The 26,660-nt window shown below is 39.4% G+C and overlaps 1 protein-coding gene and 2 non-coding genes across 3 annotated transcripts; 1 reads left to right on the forward strand and 2 right to left on the reverse strand.

Annotated features, from left to right (window-relative positions):
- Positions 1–508: 508 nt before the first annotated feature.
- Positions 509–16,445, reverse strand: SCAND3 (SCAN domain containing 3). The gene is made up of 4 exons (XM_032141074.2): positions 15,444–16,445; positions 8,395–8,542; positions 3,762–5,254; positions 509–2,703 (listed from the first exon to the last, which is right to left on the reverse strand). The coding sequence occupies exons 1-4, from the start codon at positions 15,861–15,863 to the stop codon at positions 787–789; spliced, it is 3,978 nt and encodes a 1,325-aa protein (XP_031996965.1). The 5' UTR covers positions 15,864–16,445; the 3' UTR covers positions 509–786.
- A 2,085-nt stretch (positions 16,446–18,530) lies between these two features.
- On the forward strand, positions 18,531–18,602 carry TRNAQ-UUG (transfer RNA glutamine (anticodon UUG)). The gene has a single exon. It is a non-coding gene; the product is annotated as a tRNA-Gln (tRNA).
- Positions 18,603–26,578: 7,976 nt separating this feature from the next.
- Positions 26,579–26,660, reverse strand: TRNAS-GCU (transfer RNA serine (anticodon GCU)). The gene has a single exon. It is a non-coding gene; the product is annotated as a tRNA-Ser (tRNA).

Raw genomic sequence — 26,660 nt, forward strand, 5'->3', positions numbered from 1 at the left:
ACCCCGTCTCTACTATAAATACAAAAATTAGCCAGGCATGGTGGTGGGTGCCTGTAATCCCAACTACTTGGAAGACTGAGGCAAGAGCATCACTTGAACCTGGGAGGTGGAGGTTGCAGTGAGCAGAGATTGCACCAATGCCCTCTAGCCTGGGCAACACAGCAAGACCCTGCCTCAAAAACAAATAAAAATAAATCAGAATTTATCAATATGAATCCAAGGCCATAACACCATTACAAAATAAGTGTTCGCTTCCATCCCACTCACACACTTTGTCTAAACATGAACCTACAAAACAAACTTAACATCAACTTCCAACCTAACCACTCTGGATCAGCTTAACAAACTTCATATGCTACTGACCTGTCCCCTGCATTCGAATTCTAAGCCTACCCCCTTGAATTCACTTCCCTTCACTGGCCTAGTCTATTTCAAAGAAACCATCTCCCATCCTGAAGTTGTCCTACAATCTTAACATGCTAATGAAATACAATAAGACACAAAATATAAGATCAAATGTTTTAATAGTAGAATCAACAGATTTAAAATTATATTTTAATAAATATGACAAATATAACAGGAAAAATAAAAGAATTATAAAAGCTGTACACATTCTTAATTGAAAATATACATATAGGCAATTTATATAGAAAATTGCTGTTTCACTCATAACTTTTCATACTTCCATAACTGTAACTTGACAAAGTTTAAAGTGAAATAGCAAATTCCTCACACTCAATGCTTATATGCATACTTTGAACAAATACCTATCAATATTTAAAGCTTTTAATGTGATAAGTGAGCTTGCTTCTTGCTTGTTAATTTGTCTAATCTAGGTTGGATTGATGACAATGCTACCCTCAGGGGATAATGTATATTTAAACTGTTTCTATGTTTTGTTTTAATAACACTTAAAGTAGAGAATCCGGTCTCACAGAGGTATGTTGAGGGGAAAAGAAGAAGCGATTTTAAAGCAATCTCGGCAAGCTCAGGATATTCACTTTTAGCTTTTATCCAAAATGAAGGAAGTGATGCTGTATTTTCAAAACTGATTTTCAATCCTTCATTGGTAGCCAGCTTCAACAACTTATCCTGTAGAGTTACAGTTAAATTTAAGTTATCTTTTGATGAAAGAAATGGATTTTGGATCCACAAATTTCCTATGCGTGGATCTTCTTTTGATGGAAAATAAAATTCAAAACATTCTAACAAATTTGTAAGATGTTCACTGATAACTTTTCGCAGATGTGCAATATCAAGATCATTACCTCCTTCATTGATAATTGTTGTTAAATTATGAAACATGTCATAACAATCTGTAGAAATTCTGTTTTTCCAAGCTTCTAACTTCTGTTTTTGTACTTCAACTTTATCTGCCATTGAAAAATAAGTTGCATTCTTCCCTTGCATAGAAGCATTAAGATCATTAAAAATACTGAAGATATCAGACAAATAAGCAAGTCTGGCTGTCCAATTCACATCTTTAAAAAGTTGGGACCAAATGGGTTTCTTGCCTTGCAGAAACACTAAGAGTTCATTTCGTATTTCAAACATTCTTGACAGAACTTTTCCCCGTGACAACCACCGTATCTCAGCATGCAGTAACAGTTGCTTGTGATCAGCTTCCATATTATCACATAATAAAGAGAATAATCTTGAATTCAATGCATTAGATTTTATATAATTCACAATTTTTACTATATCATTCAGTACACTATTTAGTTCAGCTGATATTTTTTTCATAGCAAGACTTTCTCGATGAATGAAGCAATGTGTTGTTTTACATTCTGGTGCAAGTTCCTTAATCTGGGTTACCACTTCAGAATGTTTTCCTGTCATTGAAGCTGCACCATCAGAACATAATCCTACACAAAATTTAAATTCCAAACCACATTTGTTAACAATATAATTCTTCACAGCTTCATATAATTCTGAGCTAGTTGTGTTTGTAGGCAAAGACGCTGAAAAAAAGAACTCTTCCTTTATATCATCATCATGTTCAAACCTCACATACACTAAAAGAATTATCATGTTAGCAATATCTCTGCATTCATCAAGTTGCAATGAAAAATACTTTGCTAGTTTTATTTGTTCTATGAGTTGATCTTCCATATCATTAGCCAGTTCCTGAATACGTCGAGCTATGGTGTCATTGGAAAGTGGTACCTGAGCTACCTTCTTTGCTGCAGATTCACCCAACATTTCCAAGCAAACTTCTTTGATGCAGTCTTTCACCAGTGTCTCAGCAATTGTGTATGGTGTTTTAGACTTAGCAACTGGAAGTGCTACTTTATACGAAGCCCGCAAAGCACTAATGTTTATATGAGAAACGTTGAACACCTGCTTTGGTTGGCTTTTCAATTCACTACTTTTTCTTTCAAAGAATTCTTTTGGTTGTGAACTTATTTCTTTATGTTTCGAATATAAATGTCGCTTAAGCTTTGATGGTTTCATTGCTTCATTAGCCAGTACATCTCCACAAATAATACACTGTGGTTTTAGTACTTCACCATCAATTACAGCTACAAAACCAAACTCAATATATGAAGGATCATATTTCCGAGTGAAACTAGCATGAACTCTTTTGGTTCTCCCTTCTTCAGGATAACTTCTATTGTTAACATTTCTTTTATTACTACTACCGTGTTCAGAAAAGGCATGTCTTTTCTTGACAAAAAAGTCCAGTGAAGCTTGTTTCGCCATCTGAAATTAGGAATAAAAGTAAATAATATGAATTTTACTTTCCTCCTTTAGCTAACAATGTTAAACCACAAGTTAAAAACTAGACTTGATTAAAATAAAAAATTATTTTAAAGTTAAGTTATAAAAATAAATAAATGCCTATATTTTCTCAGAGTTTTATACATCTTCGGGTTATGGCTGATAAACGAAGCATAAAGTATCACAGGTTGTAATGGGGACCTATGTGTAACTGCCACCACAAGTGACTCACCTTGAGAGTTTAACAATACCTAAATTGGTCTATATTCTATTCAGTAAGATGAGTCCATTAATCGTGTGCTTGGATGTTGCAGTAATGTCAATTGTTATAAAGGTTTCTAAATACTTATGCTTAATTTTTATACTTACTTCCTTATGGACTGGAATTTTTATACCAGTACTGGTCTACTGATCATACTTTGAGTACCACTAGTTTAAGTCATGAGTAACCTCCATATTTCAAAACATTAACCCCACCTCATAAAGCCTACTGATTTTAAATTTTTTTTGGTTCTATTTCATGCTCTCCATTTAAATTCCCAAACTGAAGTCTTTCCCAACACAAACCCGTATCTTCCAAGCAAATTTATCATCCTCTACCCCTACAAATACTTCACTTGACATGTCCTTTCTTAGCTTACCCCCAACCCAAACTCACATGATTGAAACAGAGAAACACTAAATTCATCTGTTACCAAATTCATTCTCTGTAGAAACATACCAGCATACACACTACTTATTCCCTCAATATTAGCTTTCTCATTCCCCCAAGAAATGTGTGACATCAAAAAGGAGTAAAAGAGATACTGTTCATCACCCCCAGAATAATAAAAAAGGCAGCATTCAAGGTTACAACTTTACAACTTCCAACTTGGAAAAAAAGAGAGGAAGCATTAAAAGTAATTAGGCCTTCTTTGGGGAAAATATATCCAAGGTAATAAAAATGTGCTTTCATATACCTTGTAACACAACACTTATTCACAGTAAAGTGTAATGAGATTCTTCCCCTGCTTTCATCTATGGCAGATATTCAATCTTACCCAATCTCCTGCTTTGTCTGGTGAAAATGGTGTCCCTGATGGCTTTAGCATTTTGGAAGGTTGAACAGGCAAACTTCTTTGAATCTCATCATGTTTCCTTTTCATTGTGCTGGTTTCACAGCAAAGGCTACAAGTTATTTGCCGACCACAGCCCTCAGTCCCATGTTGAGAGGGCACTCCACAAATTGCATGGATATTTCCATCACATGATATACAACTATTAACACCTGTGCATTCTTTTTCACAAACTACACAGGATAAAAATCTTAGTCTGCTCTCAGGAGGGCTTTTTTCAGCCACCTTAGGACTGACAGAAAGATTCTCTTCAATATCACTACTATCTGTTCCAGTCTCAATGTTTTCTTCATACTGGGCCCTTAAAGTATTTTCTAACTCTTTGTCAACCTGATCTAATTCATTTTCTGTATGCAAGCTGGCAACAAGTTCTTCAGTTAACTGAGAATGGGACAAGCCCAGTTTAGCTTCAGAGCTAAATGCACTTTCACATGGAGTCTGTTGCATGCTTCTGTGATAGGGCTGATTTTGGGACATCTGGATGAACCACAAAAACTCAGCCCAGTGTGATGAGTTGTTAGTTTGCATCCAGGAGAAAATCCTCTTTCGGATATCCTCAGTTTGTTCTGCAGAACTCTGGCTTTGGCAGGTCTGAGACTTCCCATGGACAATTTTCAACTCTGGCCAAATATTACTGAGTTCACTGACAACCTGGCTTGAAAATTCCCTTCCATTGTCAGATTGTAGGACACTGGGTGCTCCAATAATTGTAAATATATCTAAAAGAGCATGTGCAACTTCCGTAGGCCTTTTAGACTTTAATGACCGCAAAAAACTTAACTTTGTACGGAGATCTTGATAATGCATAATAAATTTATACTCCCCATCAGGATTCAACTGCATGTCTATAAGATCTACTTGGCATCTTGAACTAACTTCCTTAATTGGTTTTGATGTTAGAACTTTCTTGAGTTTTGAATTTTTCTGTTGGCATGGTTTACAGAGGGTCAGATACAGCATTATAACTTCTTTTGTGATGTTCTTGTATTTCGCTTGTAACTCTTTCTCCATGCGAGTACGTCCACCATGTCCAATGCTGAGATGTGTATTATGCAGAATGTCAAATAAGTCCTCACTGTGTAAGTAATACCGTATTTTTTCTGTTTCCCCATTTACAGCCTCAATTAGCTTCTCATTTCCTTGTACAAGGATAACATCAAATCTAGCCAAGCGACGGTAGTCAACTGATTCCTTTTTCGCCTTAGCTTTAGCTTCTTTCACTTCCTTTATCAACTGACAGTACTTTGCTTTAGAAAATATCTTAGTATTATTACTTTTGTTTTCCAGTAACATTGCTAAGCTTCTGAAGAACTTTTTTCTCATGTTTTCTGGTTCAATTTCTGCTTCATTAGTATCTAAGCTACTGAGGTTATCATCACCCATGCTTTGAGACATCATGGAAAACCACAAAAATGACCCTAAAAACAAAGGAAAAAAATCAATTAGAATATTCAGGAATATAATTTAAAATACATATATTGCCAAAGGAGCCAGTAGTGCTTGAGGTAGAAGCAGGGAATATGGACACACAAAAGCGGATACCATTTTCTTTCTTTTTTGAGACAGAGTCTCACTCTGTTGCCCATGCTAGAGTGCAGTGGCACAATCTCAGCTCACTGCAACTTCTGCCCCCTAGATTCAATCAATTCTGCTATCTCAGCCTCTCAAGTAGCTGGGACTACAGGTGCGCACCATGACACTTGACTAATGTTTTTATTTTTAGTAGAGATGGGGTTTCACCATGTTGGCCAGACTGGTCTTGAACTCCTGGTCTCAGGCAATCTGCCTGCCAGCCTCAGCCTCCCAAAGTGCTGGGATTACAGGCGTGAGTTACTGCACCAGACCAGGGGGATACCATTTTGATTAAGGAATCCAACCTTAGTGGAATGAAGAGCATAAATGAAACTCCAGCCAGTAACAAAAAGTTTCACACAATAAAGAGTAGAAAGCCAGGACATCACTTTCCAGAGCAGTTTTCAGGATTGAAGCACTGTTTTATGTAAAATAGGATGCAAATTCACTTTTATTTGTTTGTTTACTATGCAAAGACTTTTTTTTTTTTTTTTTTTTTTGTATTTTTAGTAGAGACGGGGTTTCACCATGTTAGCCAAGATGGTCTCGATCTCCTGACCTCGTGATCCACCCGCCTTGGCCTCCTAAAGTGCTGGGATTACAGGCGTGAGCCACCGTGCCCGGGCCCAGACTTTTTTTTTTGGAGGAAGCTCAGCAAGACAATAATAGATTTTTTTAAAAATCTCCACACTACACATTTTCTCTTTTATTCAGTCAGGTTAGCTATTATATCAACATTTGAGGAGTAAGTTCCAACCTAATACATTCATATCAGCTCCCTTTCAGGGCTATTAACTACAAACTTAATACAAATAGCTTCATTACTAATTTTAATAAGAGTAGTGGATGAGTCAAAATCCGTGAAAAATTTCTGACTTAATAAAGCTTATTAAAAGAAATTTCTAGAATACTCATAATAACAGAAACACTAAGAATACTTCAAATTTGGCTAAGCGTTAAGAAAAAAACTATTTTGGAAAAAACAAAAACGAATAATTTAGAATTAGCACAACATCTCTAGACAGTTTTATAGTTGCTTAGAAAAATACTTTCACTCAAGTCAACATCATTTATACTATCAATTTGCATACCAAATAGTGAGACAGAGCAGGGACCCCTCTTAGGGGCCTGTCAGCCACCCTTAACCCCAAGCATGGTAATAACAGAAAATCTTGAGTTCCTTCAAGGGAAATTCCAGGCATCTAACTATCTCTAAGAAGTAAATGAGCAACTTGATAAACAAGAAGGTAATACCTTAAAACAACATCCAAAAAAGTTAGTCATGAGATGTTCCCTATATTAGCTAAAGATAGCATCTTAACATATATCCCTAAGTTGTTTTTCAGAAACCCATACCTCCACCAAATGGATCCACTGGTCTGAAGACCTCAGATAATGGGGAACTGAGGACTAAACTCCAACTGCTGCTTTGTTCTAAAGTTCTTCCTGTGCAGCCTCGAAGAAGTCACACCCACAAGCCAGAACTAACCTTCTTTTCTGCTGATCCCAAATTTTTAGACAAAGCTTTACCTCCTTAACCAATTGCAAATCAGAAAATCTTTGAATCTACCTATGACCTGTAAGCCCCTTCTTTGAGATGTCCATCCTACCTTTTTAGGTCAAACAAATGTACAGTGTCCACGTATTGATTTATGACTTTGCTTGTAACCTCTGACTCCCTTCTTTTAAAAAACCTTTACTTGCAAACCGTCGGGGAGACTGGGTCTTAATTTTGAGGGGCCCAATTCTCCTTGCTTGACATTCTGCAAATAAATGCCCTCCTTTCTCCCGCTGATGTGGATGTTTGGCTTTCGTGTGCCAGGCAAGTGAACCCCAGTTTGGTTCTGTAGCAGTAATGAACTAGTAAATTTAAATCATCTAAAATGTTTATATTTTCTAAAACTAGGTTAAAATTAATGATATGTTACTGTGTGGTTTGGCCTCATTTAACTCTCAATTGTTCCAGTAAGGCTTCTTTGATCATTAAATTTAAACTCACTGTGAGTTTTCCTTTCCTGAAAATCATAATCTATTTACAACACAAGTTAGCACTATAGCACTTTCTTCTTTAACTGTTTTATAGGTAGATGCAACAAGACTGTAAGTTTCTAAAGAAACAGAGATCACTTATTTCTCTAAATCTTTCACATTATCTAACATGTTACTACATCGAGTGTTCAATAGAAAATTGTTAATTAACTTTATAATAAAATAACAATAATGGTAAGTGCTATCTCAAAATGTGACTGAAAAAGACCATCGTATGGATAGCATTTCTTTCCATGCTGATCCATTTTGTGCCATGCTATAGAACTAGAAGCAGAGAAGGAAAACAAACAAGAATGAATTAGAAGAAGAAATACAGGGCAATGTCAAGAGAACCAGGAAAATATGAGCCCCAGAAGTTTGTAGAATCAATATTAATGTCTAAGAAAACTGTTAGGGCTGTAAGAGGAGAAAAACATTGTATCCATTTTACCTAATCCTTTTTAAACGGAAAAGATAGCTGTTCCAGAACCAGGCCAGACTCCGCCTCTACACATAGACTTAGAACACTAATAACAGACCTTAGAACACTAATAAACATAGACTTCAGAAATTCCATATTCTAAGGTAGAATTTCCAAATAGTATACACAGTCATCATGTGACAAAAACTGTAATCAGAGGCTACAGCAATGGGACCCATGACTACACTGACAAGTCCTCAGTATTTACCTACAGAGGTATCTGATTTATCCACAGGCACTTACTAACTTCATTACAAAGTATCCATGAAAAATCTTATGTTCAAGTATTTTTGACATTATTACCTGACTGTTTTAATTCAACTCCCTTAATAACATTACACTATACTGGTTGACTTTTCCTTCAACTATTAATACATTCAGTAGAAGCTGAAATGGAATGAGGTTTGATAACTTTCAATACTAGACCCTTCACTCTTCCAAGTCTCACCTTCTTTCTTAGAACTAAATTATTCTCACCATTATCTTGAAGTGGGTGTAGCTCTGGAGATTCACATTCCATTCTATCTTCCATAGACTGAAGCTGGGTGCCTAAAGACTCCTTTGCAGAATCCAGAGGGGTCATTTCTTCTATAGAAACTTCCTGCCCATATGTGCCCTGTGAGACCTGTGGACAAATAGGTGCATTTGGTAAACAATATAAATAATTGTGGTTTGTCATAGCTAAACTTGTATTCTTCCACTAAAATAGAATGTAAGAAGAAAAAAAATCAGTCTTTACTGAATTCTTAAGCACAAGATAAAACATGAAGAGAAATGAAAAATGCTGGGACTAATAAAGCCAGAGCCATACAACAGAAACTGATGTCTCTACAGGACAGGAGTTAAAACACATCCCTTTGGTTTCTGTTTCTGGGAATAACAATGAAAGCATGTTAAAGAAATATCTCCTAAACTGTGATGACTGAAAAAAATTGTAAATGAGTTTCAGTGTGCTTAATTAAAAGTAAATACTGGGCCGGGTGCAGTGGCTCATGCCTGTAATCCCAGCACTTTGGGAGGCCGAGGCAGGTGGATCACCTGAGGTCAGGAGTTTGAGACCAGCCTGGTCAACATGGCGAAACCCTGCCTCTACTATTAATAATGCAGATTCACCAGGCCTAAGAAAATGTTCAAATTGTTAAAGGATTACAGAGTTATTAATGGTTACACTCACCCTGCTACATCAAGTTGGAAAATGTCCATGGATAGTGAATCCCAAAATTGCACATAAACCAGAATATTCTAAAAGGGAATATCCAATGACATAGGAGGAGATGAAAGCCTACATATTATTAGAATATCATGTTGAGATTTAAGATTCTGTGTCATGCTCCTTTCCTCCAACTTGGATACCACATTATAAATTTATTCTTGCCGGGCATGGTGGCTCACACCTGTAATCCTAGCATTTTGGGACTAATAAATAGGAGGCCGAGGTGGATGGATCATCTGAGGTCAGGAGTTCGGGACCAGCTTAGCCAACATGGTGAAACCCCATCTCTACTAAAAACACAAAAATTAGCCAGGTGTGGTGGTGCACACCTGTAGTCCCAGCTACTTAGGAGGCTGAGGCAGGAGGATCACTTGAACTCAGGAGGCAGAGGTTGCAGTGAGTCAAGATCATGCCACTGCACGACAAAGTGAGACTCCGTCTTAAAAAAAAAAAAAAATTCTTAAACTGTGCAAAGCACATTTGAAAAAATCAATTTTCTCAAAATTCATAAAATGGTTAAGCCAGTTCCCTTTGGTATGTTTTTCCCTTCTCTGAGCTTAATATGGTATCTTATGTAAATTGCTTTGTATAATATAATAGCATGAATTTCAATTCGTCTCAATCTTGGCATAACTGCCAGAAACAGAATCTGTGAAAGAGGGCCACCTGCTGTTTATAATTAAACAATGTATCAATTCTGTAATGTTAGTACACACAATCCCAGCTTTTGGAGCAACTAAGAAACAAAATACGGATATGGTTCATTGTGCTGAATTATTCACTGACTCTCCCCCACCCCCCCACACCCTCTAAGCACAAACACAAGTCTAGCCTCTTGATTCCTCTACTTTTCCACCAGCTGGACTAGACCAAAATGGGTGGGCCTGGTCTTAGAACTGGGAGGAACTCCACTTCTGCCTCTACCACAGAAGTTTGAAGAGTACCTTGGGGGATGGTAATAAATTACAAAACTGAAGTTACTTCAAACTGGTCACAACAGTCATTAGTCTTTCAGTATTCAATTTCTGGGTTTGATTTTTTTTTTAATACTGGAAAGAGGTTGCGTACAGTAGCTGACACCTATAATTTCAGCACTTTGGGAGGCCAATGTGGGAGGATTGCTTGAGCTCAGGAGTTCGAGACCAGCCTGGGCAACATAGTGAAACCTCATCACTGCCCAAAATACAAAAAATTAGCCAGGCGTGGTAGCACATACCTGTGGTCCCAGCTACTCAGGAGGCTGAGGAGGGTGGATTGCTTGAGCCTGGGAGGTGGAGGTTGCAGTGAGCCAAGATCGTGCCACTGCACTCCAGCCTGGGTGACAGAGTGAGATTCCATCTCAAATAAATAAATAAATAAAAATGCTGGAAAGAAACTTTTGGTTGTAATATGGTAAGAGTAAATATTGCTGTGTTCATTAGAAATACACATATTTCCAATAAGTTAGAACACCTAACTTATAGTGGCACAAACAAATAGGGGTTTATTTTTGTTACATAACAAGAAGTCTAGAAGAAGGTAGTTGCTGGCACCAACTCATTTATCTAACAGTTTTGTCAGGGACCCTAGCTGTCTTCATATTTCTGCTCTGTCACTTTTAACACTAGCATTTGGCCTCATGCTTACCATCACTTAATGGTCACAAGATGGCCAGATATCACATTAATGTTCAAGACTGGAAGTGGGAAAAGGTGAAACTAAACTCATCTCCCCTATTTTATCAGGAAAATAAAAGCTTCCCCAGGAACCTCCTCCCCAAAATATGCTTATTTCTCCCTGGCCAGAATTCTGCTGCATAGTTAACTCTAGAACAAGGATGCCTGGAAAAGAATTTAATTAGATATACTGCCAGTATGAACAAAACCAACATTTTGTCGGGAAGAAAGAAGGGTAGAATAGACACTGGGTTGGCAGCTAAAAGTGTCTGCCACAGTGGTATTTCCCCTGTGGGGGAAATCACACAAAAACAAGAAAAATGAGAAACATTTATACAAACTTGATATCCAACAAGACTAAGAGATATTTATAACTCTGACCACATTAAAAAAAACTATCAAACATGATCAGCGTATAACCTGAACAATACCCAAGGAACTGACCAAACACCAAGTCCTACCAGAAGTTACATTTTTCAACAAAGCTAGAAGGGGAAATTTTAAAGCAAGCTTGTCCACCCTGCAGCCTGCGGGCCACATGCAGCCCAGGACGGTTCTGAATGTGGCCCAACACAATTTTGTAAACTTTCTTAAAACATTGTAAGATTGTTTTGTGATTTTTTTTTTAAGCTCATCAGCAATCGTTAGTGTTAGTGTATTTTAGTGTCGCCCAAGACAATTATTCTTCCAATGTGGCCCAGGGAAGCCAAAAGATTGGATACCCCTATTCTAAAGTAACAGGCATATCTTAAGGGGAAAAAAACCCCACAGTATTTGTTATTTAAAGCAAAGGGAAAAGGGTGTGCTGACTAGACGTGAGAAACTGCTTATATAGGCATTTGTGCTGCAACGTAATATATGAATGTATTTTTTAAAAACATGCTTTCTGTAAAACTGCAGAAAAGTGACAAGATTTATGGGGAAAATATGGTTAAAGGGTGGACTATTTTAACACCTACACAACTTTGTCACCAGAGCACTATTAAAACAGTAACAACTCCCAGCCGGCGCGCGGTGGCTCATGCCTGTACTCCCAGCACTTTGGGAGGCTGAGGCAGGCGGATCACGAGGTCAAGAGATCGAGACCATCCTGGCCAACATGGTGAAGCCATGTCTCTACTAAAAATACAAAAATTAGCTGGGCGTGGTGGCACGTGCCTGTAAATCCTAGCTACTTAGGAAGCTGAGGCAGGGGAATCGCTTGAACCAGGGAGGCAGAGGCTGCAGTGGGCCAAGATCCCGCCACTGCACTCCTGCCTGGGGACAGAGTGACACTCCGTCTCAAAAAATAAAAATAAAATAAAATAAAATAAACACTATAACAACTCTAGTAAAAATATAAGACATTAATAAATCTTACTTTAAGTATAGGATTTTACCTTAGAAAGGTGATGTTATCTTGTTAGAAACAAGTGTGAGGAAAGGGCGAGGCAAGGTTGGAAGGATATAATCATCAAAAATTCACAGGTGGGCCGGGCACGGTGGCTTACGCCTGTAATCCCAGCACTTTGGGAGGCCGAGGTGGGCGGATCATGAGGTCAGGAGATTGAGACCATCCTGGCTAACACGATGAAAGCTCGTCTCTACTAAAAATACAAAAATTAGCCAGGTGTGGTGGCGGGCACCTGTAGTCCCAGCTACTCGGGAGGCTGAGGCAGGAGAATGGCTGAACCCCGGAGGCAGAGCTTGCAGTGAGCCGAGATCGGGCCACTGCACTGCAGCCCGGGGGACAGAGCAAGACTCTGTCTCAAAACAAACAAACAAACAAACAACAACAACAACAAAAATTCAAAGGTGGAAAGATATAATCATCAAAAGTCCAAGTGAAGAGGCTTAAACATTTGATGTTATATCCTTCCACCCTTGGATATTGTGATACTACAAGAAACATGATGTGGGTTCCGGTTCATCATCTTGTTTTTATTTATTTGACACCGGCTTATAAAAAGATACCCAGTGTTTGCTGTTTTAACACTTTCCTTCTTTCATAAAGAAGCTGTTTTATATGGGTCCAAATAGGACTTTATGTCATGAAGTGAAATCATGCTGCATTCTGCATTGTAGTCACTATCTTTTATCCACTCCAACTGCTTCTCTATCATACTTGAAGCAGAAGATAACTGAGAAGTGAAAAGCTCTTGGGAGGCAGCTTGTAGCTTGCGGAACTGCATGTTCTTCTTCCTCCACACCTTCCATTTGTGCCTCAGCAACTAACTTGCAACTCTTCTGTAGAAAGATCCTGGGTGTCAAGATTACAGCAGCTCCGCATTATCCTCACAAGCAACTTCTTCAAATCCAACCCCCTTTGCAAGAGCAATACAGCTTGGGTTGGTTTTGGGGAGCTCTTCTGAAGGCTCAAAGGCTTTGGAATCATAAATTAAATCAGGGAGAATTGTATATCACACCCCATGCAAACAGGCTTTTGTGAAATCATTCCAGGCCTCTACAATAATATCAATAATAAGTTTAATGTTGAATCATTTACAGAATTCAAAAAATGTTAGGGCACTCTCACCCCCGTATAGGCAATCAATATCTTGAATGTTTGCTTTAAAGAATAAGCTTTAAAGATTGCAATCACACCATGATCAAGGGGCTGCAGTAAAGAAGTTGTATTGAGAGGTAAAATGAGAACTGTGATATTTGAGGAAAGCTCAGTGACTACTGGAAGGTGGCTTGGTGTATCACTGAGAATTATAAGAATTTTAAAAGACAATTTTTTTTCTCTTGCAATGCTTTTTTTTTTAATTTACAAAAAAAAATCACCCAAAAGATCAGAAAATGTCTGCCCTGTCATCCAGTCTCTCTTGCTAGACCTATAGTAGGCACCAAGGCTAGTCTTTACAATTCATTTTAAAGCTTATAGATTGGCAGAATGATACTCACAGGCTTTAGCTTTAAAATTCCACCGGCATTTGCACCCAGCATCACCATCAGTTGATCCTTTGTAGCCTTAAACCCCACAGTGTGTTTCTAGAGTACTTCCAGTCCTGCTTACTCCATTGTGGATCCATGCACCCAAATTCTCCACATATCCCCTTGAGGGCATCTGCTTCCAATAGAGACTGGTTTCATAAAAACTAAAAATCTGAGCCAGGGAATGGCCTTCCTTATCAATCTAATTTCTTAATGCTGGGGAAAATGTCTTTGCAGCTTCTTCATCTGCACTTACTTTGTCTGCACAGACACTTTAACACTGTGGAAAGTACAGTAGTTCCTGAAGCCACTAAACCAGCCACTACTTCCACTAAATGAAGGCACTTCTGCGGGACTTTCATCTTTTTTTCTTAATGTCTCCATACATTGTGAAGGTATTTTCTTTAACTCTGAGAAAGACTGCATTGGATTGCTTCCTTGTTTGGAATTCAATCCACACACTAAACAAATGCTCCACTTCCTCCATTTCCTTATGCCTTGTTCCAGTAGATTTCCTAACACTGGCAGTTGTTCCAGCTAGATAATTTTCTTTTATTTTCCCCATCATTGTCTCTAATTGTACATACATTTACTCCTTTATGCCAGTCGCATGACCAATCTCACAGTTTCTTTTCTTTCAAAACACTGTATAGTTTCAAACTTGTCTTCAATTGTTAAAGCTTTTCTTCCTTTATACTCACTAGCAGAAATTTTATCACAAGCACACTTCCATGGCACTTACAAAACCTCTGCTTGCTCCTTTTCTGGAATACAAAAAAGTTTAGCAAAAAATACACAAAGATGGGAGGGAACAATGTAAATAAGCGCTTCCAAGACAGCCAGAGGAAGGATGTGGGGGCAAACGGGAGTTATGTACAGTACTGTATGTATTCAGGACTTGCTGTGCTCAGCTAAATCAGATACTCTGAATTCAGCTATTCCCACCTGGTGGCCCCAAACATCAACTTGCTGGGAAAACTCATACATGAGCCTACATAATTTCAAGATTATACTGACTCACTTCCGGCATACTGACCTCATTTTAAAAGATTTTGCATCCCAGAAACATGCGTTTTTAACAGATCACACTGTAAATATAAAGGGTTCATATTCTGAAAGAGTTCAGATAAATGTATGAATAGTATCACTAAAAAATATAAGAATGTCTGGCAATATCCATCATGTTCTAAAATTACTGTCAAAGAAGGCAAATATACTCCTTTAGAAACAACTCCACTGTAATGGCAAAAAGCTTTTAAAATTCTTCTAAAAATAATTTTGAGCTCAAAACATTTTACATACCAACTCTAGATACTGAAAAGAACCAAGGAAATCATGCAATTAGTATTTTCATTGTACAGATGAAGACATTAATGTCCCAGAGAAGGTGTAATATGCCCAAGGTTACACAGCTAATTAGTGACAGAGCCTAGATAGCTTCAAAAGACAGTAATTTTTTAAAAAAAATTTACTATTGTATATTTCTTTAATCTCATAGTCACTACATAAAATATATTTTCTACTGGTAAAAAATAGATCAAGCTTTTCCATTTGGTTAAATCATTTAATTATTTGTATCATACACAAAGACTGTTATCTCATATGCACGCATCTATTCATCTACACCAGTGATCAAATAAGAAATAATGCCCCAAACCAGGGTTTGCAACCGCCAGTGCGAAATTACTCCCATTACTCCATTCTGGATCCATCCACAGAAGATGGCACCTCCAATTTCTCACCTGCTGTCTAGGTTCATCAAGCTCCCTCTCCAAATCTTCCAGCAAAGTCACCACCTCTTCTCCACTGTCAGGATTATGCTCCCGCACCCAAGACTGGAGCTCCTCAGGCAGGATGGTCAGGAACTGCTCCAGCACCAACAATTCCAGGATCTGCTCCTTGGTATGTACCTCTGGGTTCAGCCACTGACGGCAAAGTTCCCGCAGTTGACTGAGAGCCTCCCTGGGCCCAGGTGTCTCCTGATAGCAGAACTGCCTGAAGCGCTGACGAGAGAGTTCCCTCGTATAAGACAAATTCCTAGGTAGGGCTGATTCCTGATCCCAAGTATGGTCTTCTTCCTTAACCTTTACTTTGATAATCTCCCCTTGTTCTTCTGGAGCCTGGCCAGCCAAGGCTGGGAAGACCCTAGAGACTGCTTCCATCCCGAGCTTAGACAGCTCAGGGAAAGGCTCTCTCCAGTTGGGGTCTAGGCAAATGGGTGATTTTACTTGAGCTCCTTTTTTGTTCTTGGTCAGGAAAGTTTTTTATATAAGAAAACACTCAACGCAGGCCAACTACAGACTCCGTTTAAAAGGACTTGTTTACGTGACAACACAGGGCAAGTTACTGGGGCAATTCCATTGAAAGTGAAGCCATCCTCTGAAAAGACCAGAAATAGTGAGCACAGAGCGACTCACTAAAGCTTCAGGGTCACAAAGTGAGCGGCAAGATACTTGCGAGACAGAAAACTGAGGTTATGAAGGATACTTTGGCCCTAAATAAAGCCTGGGTGTATGAGCCTAGGCAAGGAAACGAAGATCGGAGCAGCCTGGGCGAGGGCGGAGAGGGAGAGGGGCTCACAAGCTGCCTGGGGAAGAGGCCCGATTGTCGCCGCGCACATGCACCCTTCCCTCGGCCGCAGCTCCCACCTCTGAGGAGCTCAGACCCTGTCGAACCCAGACTAGTGGGTCGAGGGAAACACTCTACGGCTCAGGTGGCAGTTCCGCAGACACACCCGCAGCTGTGCCCGTAGGTTCCGGCCAGGCCCGGTGAGCCACGCTCACTTCCGGTCCGCTCTAGGATTCCAGGTGGTGCAGTCTTCTCACTGGTTGTGCAAACACCTACGGTACCAGTAATTCTAGGGAGGCAAGTACTCTGGAAACTACGGAGAATTAACTCCGGAATTACCTAGTTGTCCGGCATCCCGGTGAAAAGAGTTTCACAGCGTGAGTAGTGTTGGAGTAGAGGCTGCTGGTCTGTGTTTTCCTGTCACCATGATAAACCACCGCTAGCACTCAGACCCGCGGTGCTCACCGCAGCAACCTGAAACAAAACGGAGAGGAGCATCCCTAAGGACTACCACGTCAGCGAATCTGTAGGCTCCTCCCCCGCCTTTCCTCGTTAATTTCGGGCCACTTTCACCTTTCCCTTTCACCCTAAATCAGACTTAAAAAGAAATGTAAGAGTTAGTCCATTGTTTCCATTTTACGGATTAGAAAACCAAGACTACCGAGAATGAGCCTCAGTTGTTTAGTCCCGGAGCACAGAGCCGTGACTAAACAACTGTGGGAAACTGGTCCCAGAAATCTAACAAAATCTGGACGGCTGATCAGCGCCTAGAGAATCACTGGAGTGGAGTAACCAGAACATTCCCTTCAAGCAGTCACTGGGATCCTCCATACCTCTGGTAGCGCAGAGATGCCCAAGGAATATTTGTTGAATTGCTGCCTGGTTCCCTTCTCCATTCTCTATTTCCTTCTGCTGTGGTCCTCATGTTGATTTCTCGTATTTTGGCATTTTTGAGTAGAGAGGCTTTGAATAATCAGAACATTTCTTTCAGAAATCTCTAAATAAAAAAGAAATCTTACGCTTAGAGTCCGTGAATGGTCTTGAGTAACATTGTGTATAAAATTTTTGTCTGTGTGCCTGTGTCATCCAACCCTGAAAGGATCATATTCCCAGCCACTTTTAACGTGCTGAACTTATCTTTTGTGTTTCCCCCCTAACTATCCTTTGCAGTCAGGGATTCTACTACCTTTTTCTCATTCTGCAAGGCAGTGATCTCTGCCATGCTGAGCACAGTAGGCAGTTAACATGGAGTAAACGTGACTTCTAATTCCTCTACTGACGAGCCTTACTCTTTTTTTTGTTTTGTAGATTTGCATTTGTTAATTACTACAACAGTGATAGACACTTACAAAAAAGTCAAATATTTAAAAAGTCAACATGGCAAAAAGTGAAGTTTCTTCATCCTCAGTTCCATTCCTCAGAAAAATTGATGCCAAAAGTTTGTTGTATGTACCTCCAACCTATTTTTAAAATGTATATATAAAATTGAGTACAATATTATTATGTACAAATATAACTGAGTCACAATTATAATTCATTATAATTTACAAAACTTAAATCATACTAGACTACAATTCACCAAGTGACTGGGCTTTTTTTGTTTGTTTTAAATTTAAATCCTCCCCCAGAAACTGCCAAGCCAACATGTGTTACATGTCTATCCCATTCTTTTTAGTGGCTGTAGAAGAGACTATTTTGACAAGATATTGCTAAAAGATCTGCACCCCAGAGGGATGTTTATCATGAGTCTTAACACACATGAGTGTGTTAAGATCCTTTCCTTGCGCTGTGCTTTCCAAGGCCTTGGGAAGAGGTTGCTCTGTATGAAACATATTTTGTAAAATTTGCAAAAGTATGCAAGTATAGTGAAAATTAGTTAAGACACTTGCCTCTCCCTACTCCAGCTTATCCTCAGATACATCATACAGGCCTTAGAGTACCCATAATTTTATGTTGATAACAGCTATTCTTTTTCTTAAAGAGGACATTCTAAATTGTTAAGTTTCAGACCTCACAAATCTGCCCCGGTTGATTTCTGAAAGCTAATTTATGCTCCCAAGAAAAGCGCAGGAAAGAGTGAACAGATCTCCCTGAATTTTATTTTGACAATTACTCTTTCTTCAGCAACAAAGCGTCAGCTTTCCTGTCAGCGTGGTCTCACTGAAGCCTGACCTAACTCTTCCGGATTGGAACAACTAGAAAGTTTATTATCAAAGAGGTATTTAAGCACGACTGTATATACCTATTCTATGCTTGCGGTTGGTCCCATGGTGTAATGGTTAGCACTCTGGACTTTGAATCCAGCAATCCGAGTTCGAATCTCGGTGGGACCTTTCAAAGGTGAACGTTTTACAGTTCTTGGCTTGGCCTCTGAATGTGGAAAAAACTCGTTCCTCCGCTTCCCATCGAATTCTTGTCGAAAACACCTTTGTGGCCGCGTGCACGGTATTGGACTCTCCCCTTCTATCCAAGCATGAATTAAGTACCAAGCGCTTTCGCCTAGAAGAACGCTTTCAAAGCGTATCAAATTCACGGGTTTGGAGACAAAGAGAAAGATGCTCCTCTTACCTACTTACGAAACGCTCCAGCAGCAACGTGGAAACCCAATTCCTGTGCTAGAGACAAACGCTTCCTCAAAAGTGCCTAGGTTCGAAGCCCTCCTCGCTGCCACAACTAAGTCCTGCGTGTAAAGTGGCTGAGCCTTGGTCTCGGGCGTGTTTTTTTGTTTGTTTTGTTTTGTTTTATTTTTTTATTTATTTATTTTTTTTCGCTGTGGACCTCGCGCCCTGGGTTACTTCTCGGCCCTTTTCCCTATCCCCCATCTTGATGAGACAATTCACCCTCATCTGCTTTCTCTAGTCCCCTGTACTTCTTAGTCTCTCCGCTCACCCCGACTGCAACCTCTGGAAATCCCTCCAAAGCCAGCAGCCCTGGAGGGCTCGGGTCCCTGGTATCCACGGCGTCGGGTCTTCCAGCGGAGAGAAAAACTCACCTAGGGACCGGACCCTGGCCTCGCCGCGCCGGGAGCTGGCATTCCCAATTCAGGACTAGACACGGTGGAGGGGCCCTACAACTTGTGTGGGAGACAAGGGAGATGGGGGTAAAAAGACCTCTGCCTTCGGCCGTTCGCCTGGCATCTCGCCTCTTCAGCTCCTAGTACCAGGGTGAAAGGAGGGGGCTCCCTGACAGAGTCCTCCCCAGACACTCCCAAACACTCGGTCCGAAGCACCCGGGAAACAGTCCCTTGGAGCTGAAGGTCAAGAACAGAAAATGTACCCGCTATCTTGCCTCCCTTGAACTGTGTGTGTAGACCAGGATTGAATTGGAGATAGAGGTGATGAAACCTGGAAGGTCTGGAAAATTCCTGATAGACACTCATTTAGCTGTTAGAATGAGGTGGGAAATGTGAGGTGGCAAGGTGAGGGAAAGATGTGCCCTAGAGGACAGAGAGAACAAGAACTAAATTAGAAACAAGCATTTGTGTTTTGTACAAATTAATCTCTTCTATGATGTAAGAGACAACCTTTAAATCCAATTATTTATTTTCAGATTTCTTACTTTGACATTTTGATTTTCGCATACATACCAAAAAACCAAGTCGAATCCTACTTTCACCGAGTCCATTAAACCATTAATAATTCATTAGCTCATATTATGAATTACCATTGGTTACACAGAGACTCTGTAACTAAGTTTACAAAATTTATGAAAGCATTATTTTGGCTCCCATTAGGTGTGCTTGATTGTATTTCATATGGTCTGTAATGGTGCTAATTGCAGAGGGAAATAACATTTTCTTGTGGTGTTGCCTTAGCTAGTGTGGCCCCACCTTCTTTCCACTTTGCTGATGTTAGCATGATGAGATCTCACCCAAAGTGTTCTCCCTTTTCCTAATGGCCTAACAGCCTCTTCTACCTGTTTGGGATGCTTATAAGTCCAGCCATCCTTCCACCTAACACCATAGCCAGCCTATGGTACTGTACCTAATCATTATGATCACATCCATCATCAAGCATCCACTTATCCTAGCTCAAACCAGTAACTCAGAGTTTATCCCAAGCCTCTAAATTAAGGTAATGGACAAGACCTGATTGGAGATGGTGCCTGCACAACGTGACCCAGAACTGAACAGAAGGCCAAGGAGCAGCTGCTATGAGGAGGCAGAAGCAGCCACCAATGCTGGGAGAGGCTGGGAGCATACATACATGCTCTCCCTGATGCCTTACATGTTCTGTGGGTCTCCAATCCCTTTAGGAAGCTGAAGAAATTCCCGTGGGTATTTATAAAAACCCTATCCTTGAACAAACTTTAGTTAGGTTCCTCTGAGTCCTCCTCTCAACTAGGTCCCATCCTTGGCTTGCCCAGCCCAATTTCAGCAAATAATCCAGTTGAGCCTAGTTTTAGCAAAAAGCCTGCTAAGCCAATTCAGTAAGAATTCCTCACCTCAAAATCCTATCAAGTTTCCTTTTTCCACCCTTGATATCTAATCAAGTTCCTCGTAGTCATTTTCTATCAAATGGTTGTCTTACCCTTACTATTGGCTATAGATCCCCAGCTGCCCCTGATGTATTTGGATCTGAGTTTATTTAATCTCTGTCCCCTATTGCAATTGTCTGGAATAAAGTCTTCCTTGCCTATTTAACTCCATCTGGTACATTTTTTCTTTGACAGTTTCATCAAAGAATGTATAGGCATATCCTGGGAAAACTTCTTTTCCAAAGAAGACATCCAGCTAAGGATTGAGAATATGATCAGCTGCCCAGAGAAGATGTGTTCAGAATAGAGGACCAAGCCAATTAACGGTAGCTGATTTCCTGAGGAAATTAAAACCGATTTTAAAATCTGTCCATATCAAAAAATGTGTTACACTACATTAACAAAAATGAAGGATAAAAACCATGTGATTATATCCATAGATACAGAAAAAGTATTTGACAAAATTCAACACCCTTTCATCATAAAAACTCTCAAAAATTAGTTTTATACAGCCAGAGCAATTAGATAAGAGAAAGACATAAAAGTCATCCTAATAAGAAAGGAATTAAAATTAACTCCATTTGCTGATGACATGATCAGCAAATAGAAAACCCTAAAGATGTTACAGAAAAGTTAGAAATGATAAATTCAGTAAAGTTGCAGGATACAAAATCAACATTAAACAATCAGTAGCATTTCTATATAATGATGAACTATCTGAAAAGGAAATTAAAAAAAAATCCCATTTACAATAGCAAGAAAAACAAAATAAAATACTTGGGTATAAATTTAACAAAAGAGATGAAAGATCTGTACACTGAAAACTATAAAACTCTGATAAAATGACAAAAACACAAATAAATGGAAAATATTCCATGTTCATGAAAGAATTAATATCTTTAAAATGTCCACAGCACCCAAAGCTATCTACAGATTCAATGCAATCCTTGTCAAAACTCCAATGTCATATTTTACACGAATAGAAAAAACAATTCTTAAATTTGTATGGAACCACAAAAGACCTCAAATAGACAAAAAAATCTTGAGCAAAATGAACAAAGCTGGCCAGGTGCAGTGGCTCACGCCTGTAATCCCAGCACTTTGGGAGGCCGAGGCGGGCGTATCACGAGGTCAGGAGTTCGAGACCAGCCTGGCTAACATGGTGAAACCCCGTCTCTACTAAACAAAATACAAAAAAATTAGTCGGGTGTGGCGGCGGGCGCCTGTAGTCCCAGCTACTCGGGAGGTTGAGGCAGGAGAATGGCGTGAACTCGGGAGGCGGAGCTTGCAGTGAGCTGAGATAGCGCCACTGCACTCCAGCCTGAAGCCTGGGCGATGGAGCGAGACTCTGTCTCAAAAAAAAAAAAAAAAAATGAACAAAGCTGGAAGCATCACATTCACTATTTATACCTATTATAAAGTGATTGTAATAAGGCATGGTACTGGCATAGAAGCAGACATACTGACCTTTGAAAGAGAATAGAAAGCCCAGAAATAAACCCATGTATTTATTGTCAATTGATTTTTGACAAGGTGCCAAGAACACACAAAAGGACAGCTTCTTTAATAAATGGTGATGGGAAAACTAGTTATCCACATGAAGAAGAATAAAATTAGACTTTTATCTTACACCAATATAAAAATCAACTCAAAATGGATTAAAATACAAGACTGGAAGCTATAAACCTATATACTGAAAAATAAATAGATAAGGGAAAAGCTTCATGACATTGCCTGGGCAATGATTTTTTTTTTTTTTTTTTTTTTTTTTTTTGACTCCAAAGCGCAAGCAACAGAAGCTAAAGCAGACAGACGGGATTGCATCAAATTAAGAAGTTTCTGCACTGCAAAGGAAACAAAGTGAAGAGGCAAACCACAGAATGGGAGAACATTTGCAAACCTTATATCTAATAACGGGTTAATATGCAAAATATATAAGGAATTCAAACAACTAAATAGCAAGAAAACAATCAACCTGATTACAAAATAGGCAAAGGACCTGAACAGACATTTCTCAAAAGAAGATATACAAATGGCAATACATATGAAAAAAAGATGCTCAGCATCACTAAGCATTGAGGAAATGAAAATTAAAGCCACAATATCACTTCACACCCATTAGAATGACTTTTTTTTGCTTTTTGCTTTGTTTTGCTTTTTGTTTTGAGACCGAGCCTGGCTCTGTCGCCCAGGCTGGAGTGAAGTGGCAAGATCACGGCTCACTGCAACCTCAACCTCCTGGGCTCAAGCGATCCCCTTGCCTCGGCTTCCCAATTAGCTGAGACCACAGGCATGCACCACCACGCCCCGCTGATTTTTATTTATTTTGTAGAGATGGTGGTCTCCCTATGTTAGCCAGACTGCTCTCAAACACTTGGGTTCAAACTCCTGGGCTCAAGCGATCCTTCCACCTTGGCCTCCCAAGGTGCTGGGATTACAGGCGTGACCCACCACACCTGTAACAATCTTTCATCTTTTTGACAAAATCTTTTTTATAAAAGCCGGCTTTTATCAAAAAGATGAAAGATGATAACAAGCGTTGACAAGGCCATGGAGAACAGGCAACTTTTGTACATTGTTGGTGAAAATGTAAAGTAGTACAACCATTATGTAAAATAGTATATAGATACTTCAAAAACTAAAAATAAAATTACCTTATGATCCAGCAGTCCCACATCTAGGAATATATCCAAAGGAATTGAAATCAATATATCAAAGAAATATCTGTACTCTCATGTTCATTGCAGTTAATAGCCAAGACATGGAATCAACCTAAGTGTCCATCATCAGATGGATATATAAAGAAAATGTGCTAGGCTGGGAACAGTGGCTCAAGCCTGTAATCCCAGCATTTTGAGAGGCCGAGGCAGGTGGATCACCTGAGATCAGTAGTTTGAGACCAGCCTGGCCAATGGGGTGAAACCCCATTTCTACTAAAAATGCAAAAATTAGCTGGGCATGATGGCGCATGCTTGTAGTCCCAGCTATTTGGGAGGCTGAGGCAGAAGAATCGCTTGAACCTGGGAGGCGGAGGTTGCAGTGAGCTGAGATGGCACCATTGCACTCCATCCTGGGTGACAAGAGCAAAACTCCAAAAAAAAAAAAAAGAGGAAGAAAATGTGCTATATATACAATGAAATACTATTCAGACTTTAAAAAGATAGAAATTCTGTCAGTTTGCACAATGTGGATGAACCTGGAGGACATTATGCTAAAAGAAATGGCCAGACCCAAAAAGAAAAATACTTCATGATCTCACTTATATGTGGAATCTAAAAAAAAAGTTGAACTCATAGAAATAGAGAGATTAGAATAATGGTTACCAGATGTTGTAGATAGGGTGGAAGTTGGGGAAAGAATAGAGTTGTTAGTCAAAGTGGTACAAAGTTTCAGATAGACAAGAGGAATGTTTTGAGATCTATTGCACAGTAGGGTGGCTATAGACAATAATTTAAAAAGTGAAATTAAATTAAAAAGAAAAAACCTGTCCAAGTTATGAGATGTGTACCTGGGAACATCGAAGATAGAAACTGGTCAGAAGCGGTAATCCCACGCCTGCAATCCCAGCATTTTGAGAGGCTGAGAGGGTCAGGTCAAACCTAGGAGTTCGAGACCAGATTGGGCAACATGGTGAAACCCTGTCACTACCAAAAACAAAACAAAACAAAACAAAACAAAACAAAACAAAACAAAAGCAGTCCCAGCCACTCCGGAGGCTGAGGTGGGAGGATCGCTTGAGTCTGGGAGGTGGAGGTTGCAGTGAGCAGAGATCAGCCACCTCCCAGACTCAAGCGATCCTCCCACCTGGGTGATAGAGCAAAGCCCAGTCTCAAACAAAAAAAAAAAAAAGAAGAAGAAGAGGAGGAGGAGCAGGAGGAGGAGGAGCAGGAGGAAGAAAAAAGCAGCTTTCCTGAGGCAAACATTTACAGAAATAAAGAAAATTCTAGGCCAGGTGCAGTGGCTCACGCCTGTAATCCCAGCACTTTGGGAGGCAGAGACGGGTGGATCACCTGAGGTCAGGAATTCAGACCAGCTAGGCCAACATGGCGAGACCCCGTCTCTACTAATAATACAGAAATTAGCTGGACTTGGTGGCACATGCCTGTGGTCCCCACTACTCGGGAGGCTGAGGCAGGAGGATCGCATGAACCCAGGAGGTGGAGGTTGCAGTGAGCCGAGATCGCACAATTGCACTCCAGCCTAGGCAACAAGAGTGAAACTCCGTCTCAAAAAAAAAAAAAAGAAAAAGAAAGAAAAAGAAAATTCTAGATGAATGGAGATAACATGTAGATACTTCAGCCATGTACAAGCCTTAAGACCAACATAGGAAACATCTGAATACTTTATTAAATCACAGATTCAGGAACATCCCATCCCCTACTGGCCTGCCACTGAGGTTATAATGCAATAGATCATGATCGAGGCCCAGAATTCTTCATTCATAACACACACTTTGTGTTACATTCTGATGTAACAGCCCAGAGGAGGGTGAGAGGAACAAGAATTTTAGTCATTACTGGTTAAGAGTGTAAACTAATAAAATCCTTTTGGAGGGCCATTTGGCAATATCTTAAATATTTTAAATGAGTATATCCTAAGACACAGCAAACTCACTTTTAAAAATTTATATTGCAGTATTACATATATATACATTCAAAATTTTATGTATGTATATATAAAGTTATTTGTTGCAGCATAGTTTATAATAGCAAAAGATACAGAAAACCCAAATTGTCCAATAGAGAGCTGGTTAAATAATATATGGTAAAGTATGCATTGGGATAAATGCATCCTTAAAAAAGAATAAGCTTTCACTTTTTGTGATGATAGGTAAAGCTCTCCAGGATATATTGGTTAGGGAAATGGGGCAGGATAAGGAACAATATTCATTTTGTGATTTTTTTGAGATAAAAATAGAAATATATATTTTATGTAATATATATTCATATGTGCTTAGTATAATCCTGGAAAGAATTAATAACAGTGGTTATCTGTAAAGAATGTAATTAGGTGGTTAGGGAATAATTATGGGTGGGTGCAAGATTTTATATAGCTTTATACTTTTGGAATCATGTGAATGCAGTACCTATTCAAAAACTTCAATAAAGTAAATAAAATATATTTTTTTCTCCGAAGGCCCACGATGGAAATCACAAGTAGAAACTATTCCATATGGACATTACTCTCTGTCTTGCTTTCAGAGGCATCTTTAAATATAACTGGGAATGTCGTGAGGAGTATATTTTTCAGCTTTGTCACATCTCTAAACAGAGACAAATCCTCCTCAAAGCTAGAGATCAGCAGACAATAATGTTTAAGAATTTTGTTGGGGGAGGGCACTTTAAAGTTAGCAAACAGTAAAAATTTCAGTAAGGTTAAAATTAGGCTGAAAATACCTGCAACACATAGGATCAATAATTTGTTGTACATGTTTATGTGGATGATTTTTATCATTTATTTTAAGTTTATTGACAGTATTTTTCTATAGCCCTCAATTAATTATTCAGTTGCTCCTTCAGAAGAGCTGGAAACTCTATGGAGAACACAAATATTCCTTGCCCTTAAGAAGGTTACCACCTGGAGGGAAAAGCAAACACTACCCAAATGTCTCAACTGGCTAATTTAACTTACAAGTATGATCAATGTTGCTGAGGAAGAACTGTCCCTGAGATTTGAGAGAATCTTGTACTCAGAACTGAAAATTAGCAGAGGCCAGTTAAGATACATTTAGTAATTTACTCGGTTTCTTGGCAAATTAATCTACCCAAGATAAACGCTAACTAGGCAGCATTCAGACCCATCCTTTTAGAGGGTTAAATAAAACCTTAGGCAACGACGAGGATGGGATTCGAACCCACGCGTGCAGAGCACAATGGATTAGCAGTCCATCGCCTTAACCACTCGGCCACCTCGTC

Source organism: Hylobates moloch, unplaced genomic scaffold, assembly GCF_009828535.3.
Source record: "Hylobates moloch isolate HMO894 unplaced genomic scaffold, HMol_V3 SCAFFOLD_20, whole genome shotgun sequence".
NCBI lineage: Eukaryota > Metazoa > Chordata > Mammalia > Primates > Hylobatidae > Hylobates > Hylobates moloch.

Bases quoted from the DNA above. Each gene is read 5' to 3' on its own strand.
- SCAND3 (XM_032141074.2), bottom strand. From the start codon at position 15,863: ATGGAAGCAGTCTCTAGGGTCTTCCCAGCCTTGGCTGGCCAGGCTCCA. The intron at 8,543-15,443 runs GTGAGAAATTGG...ATTTGTCCACAG, and splicing joins TTGATGAACCTAGACAGCAG to GTCTCACAGGGCACATATGG. The intron at 2,704-3,761 runs GTAAGATTGAAT...TCCTAATTTCAG, and splicing joins CAGACAAAGCAGGAGATTGG to ATGGCGAAACAAGCTTCACT.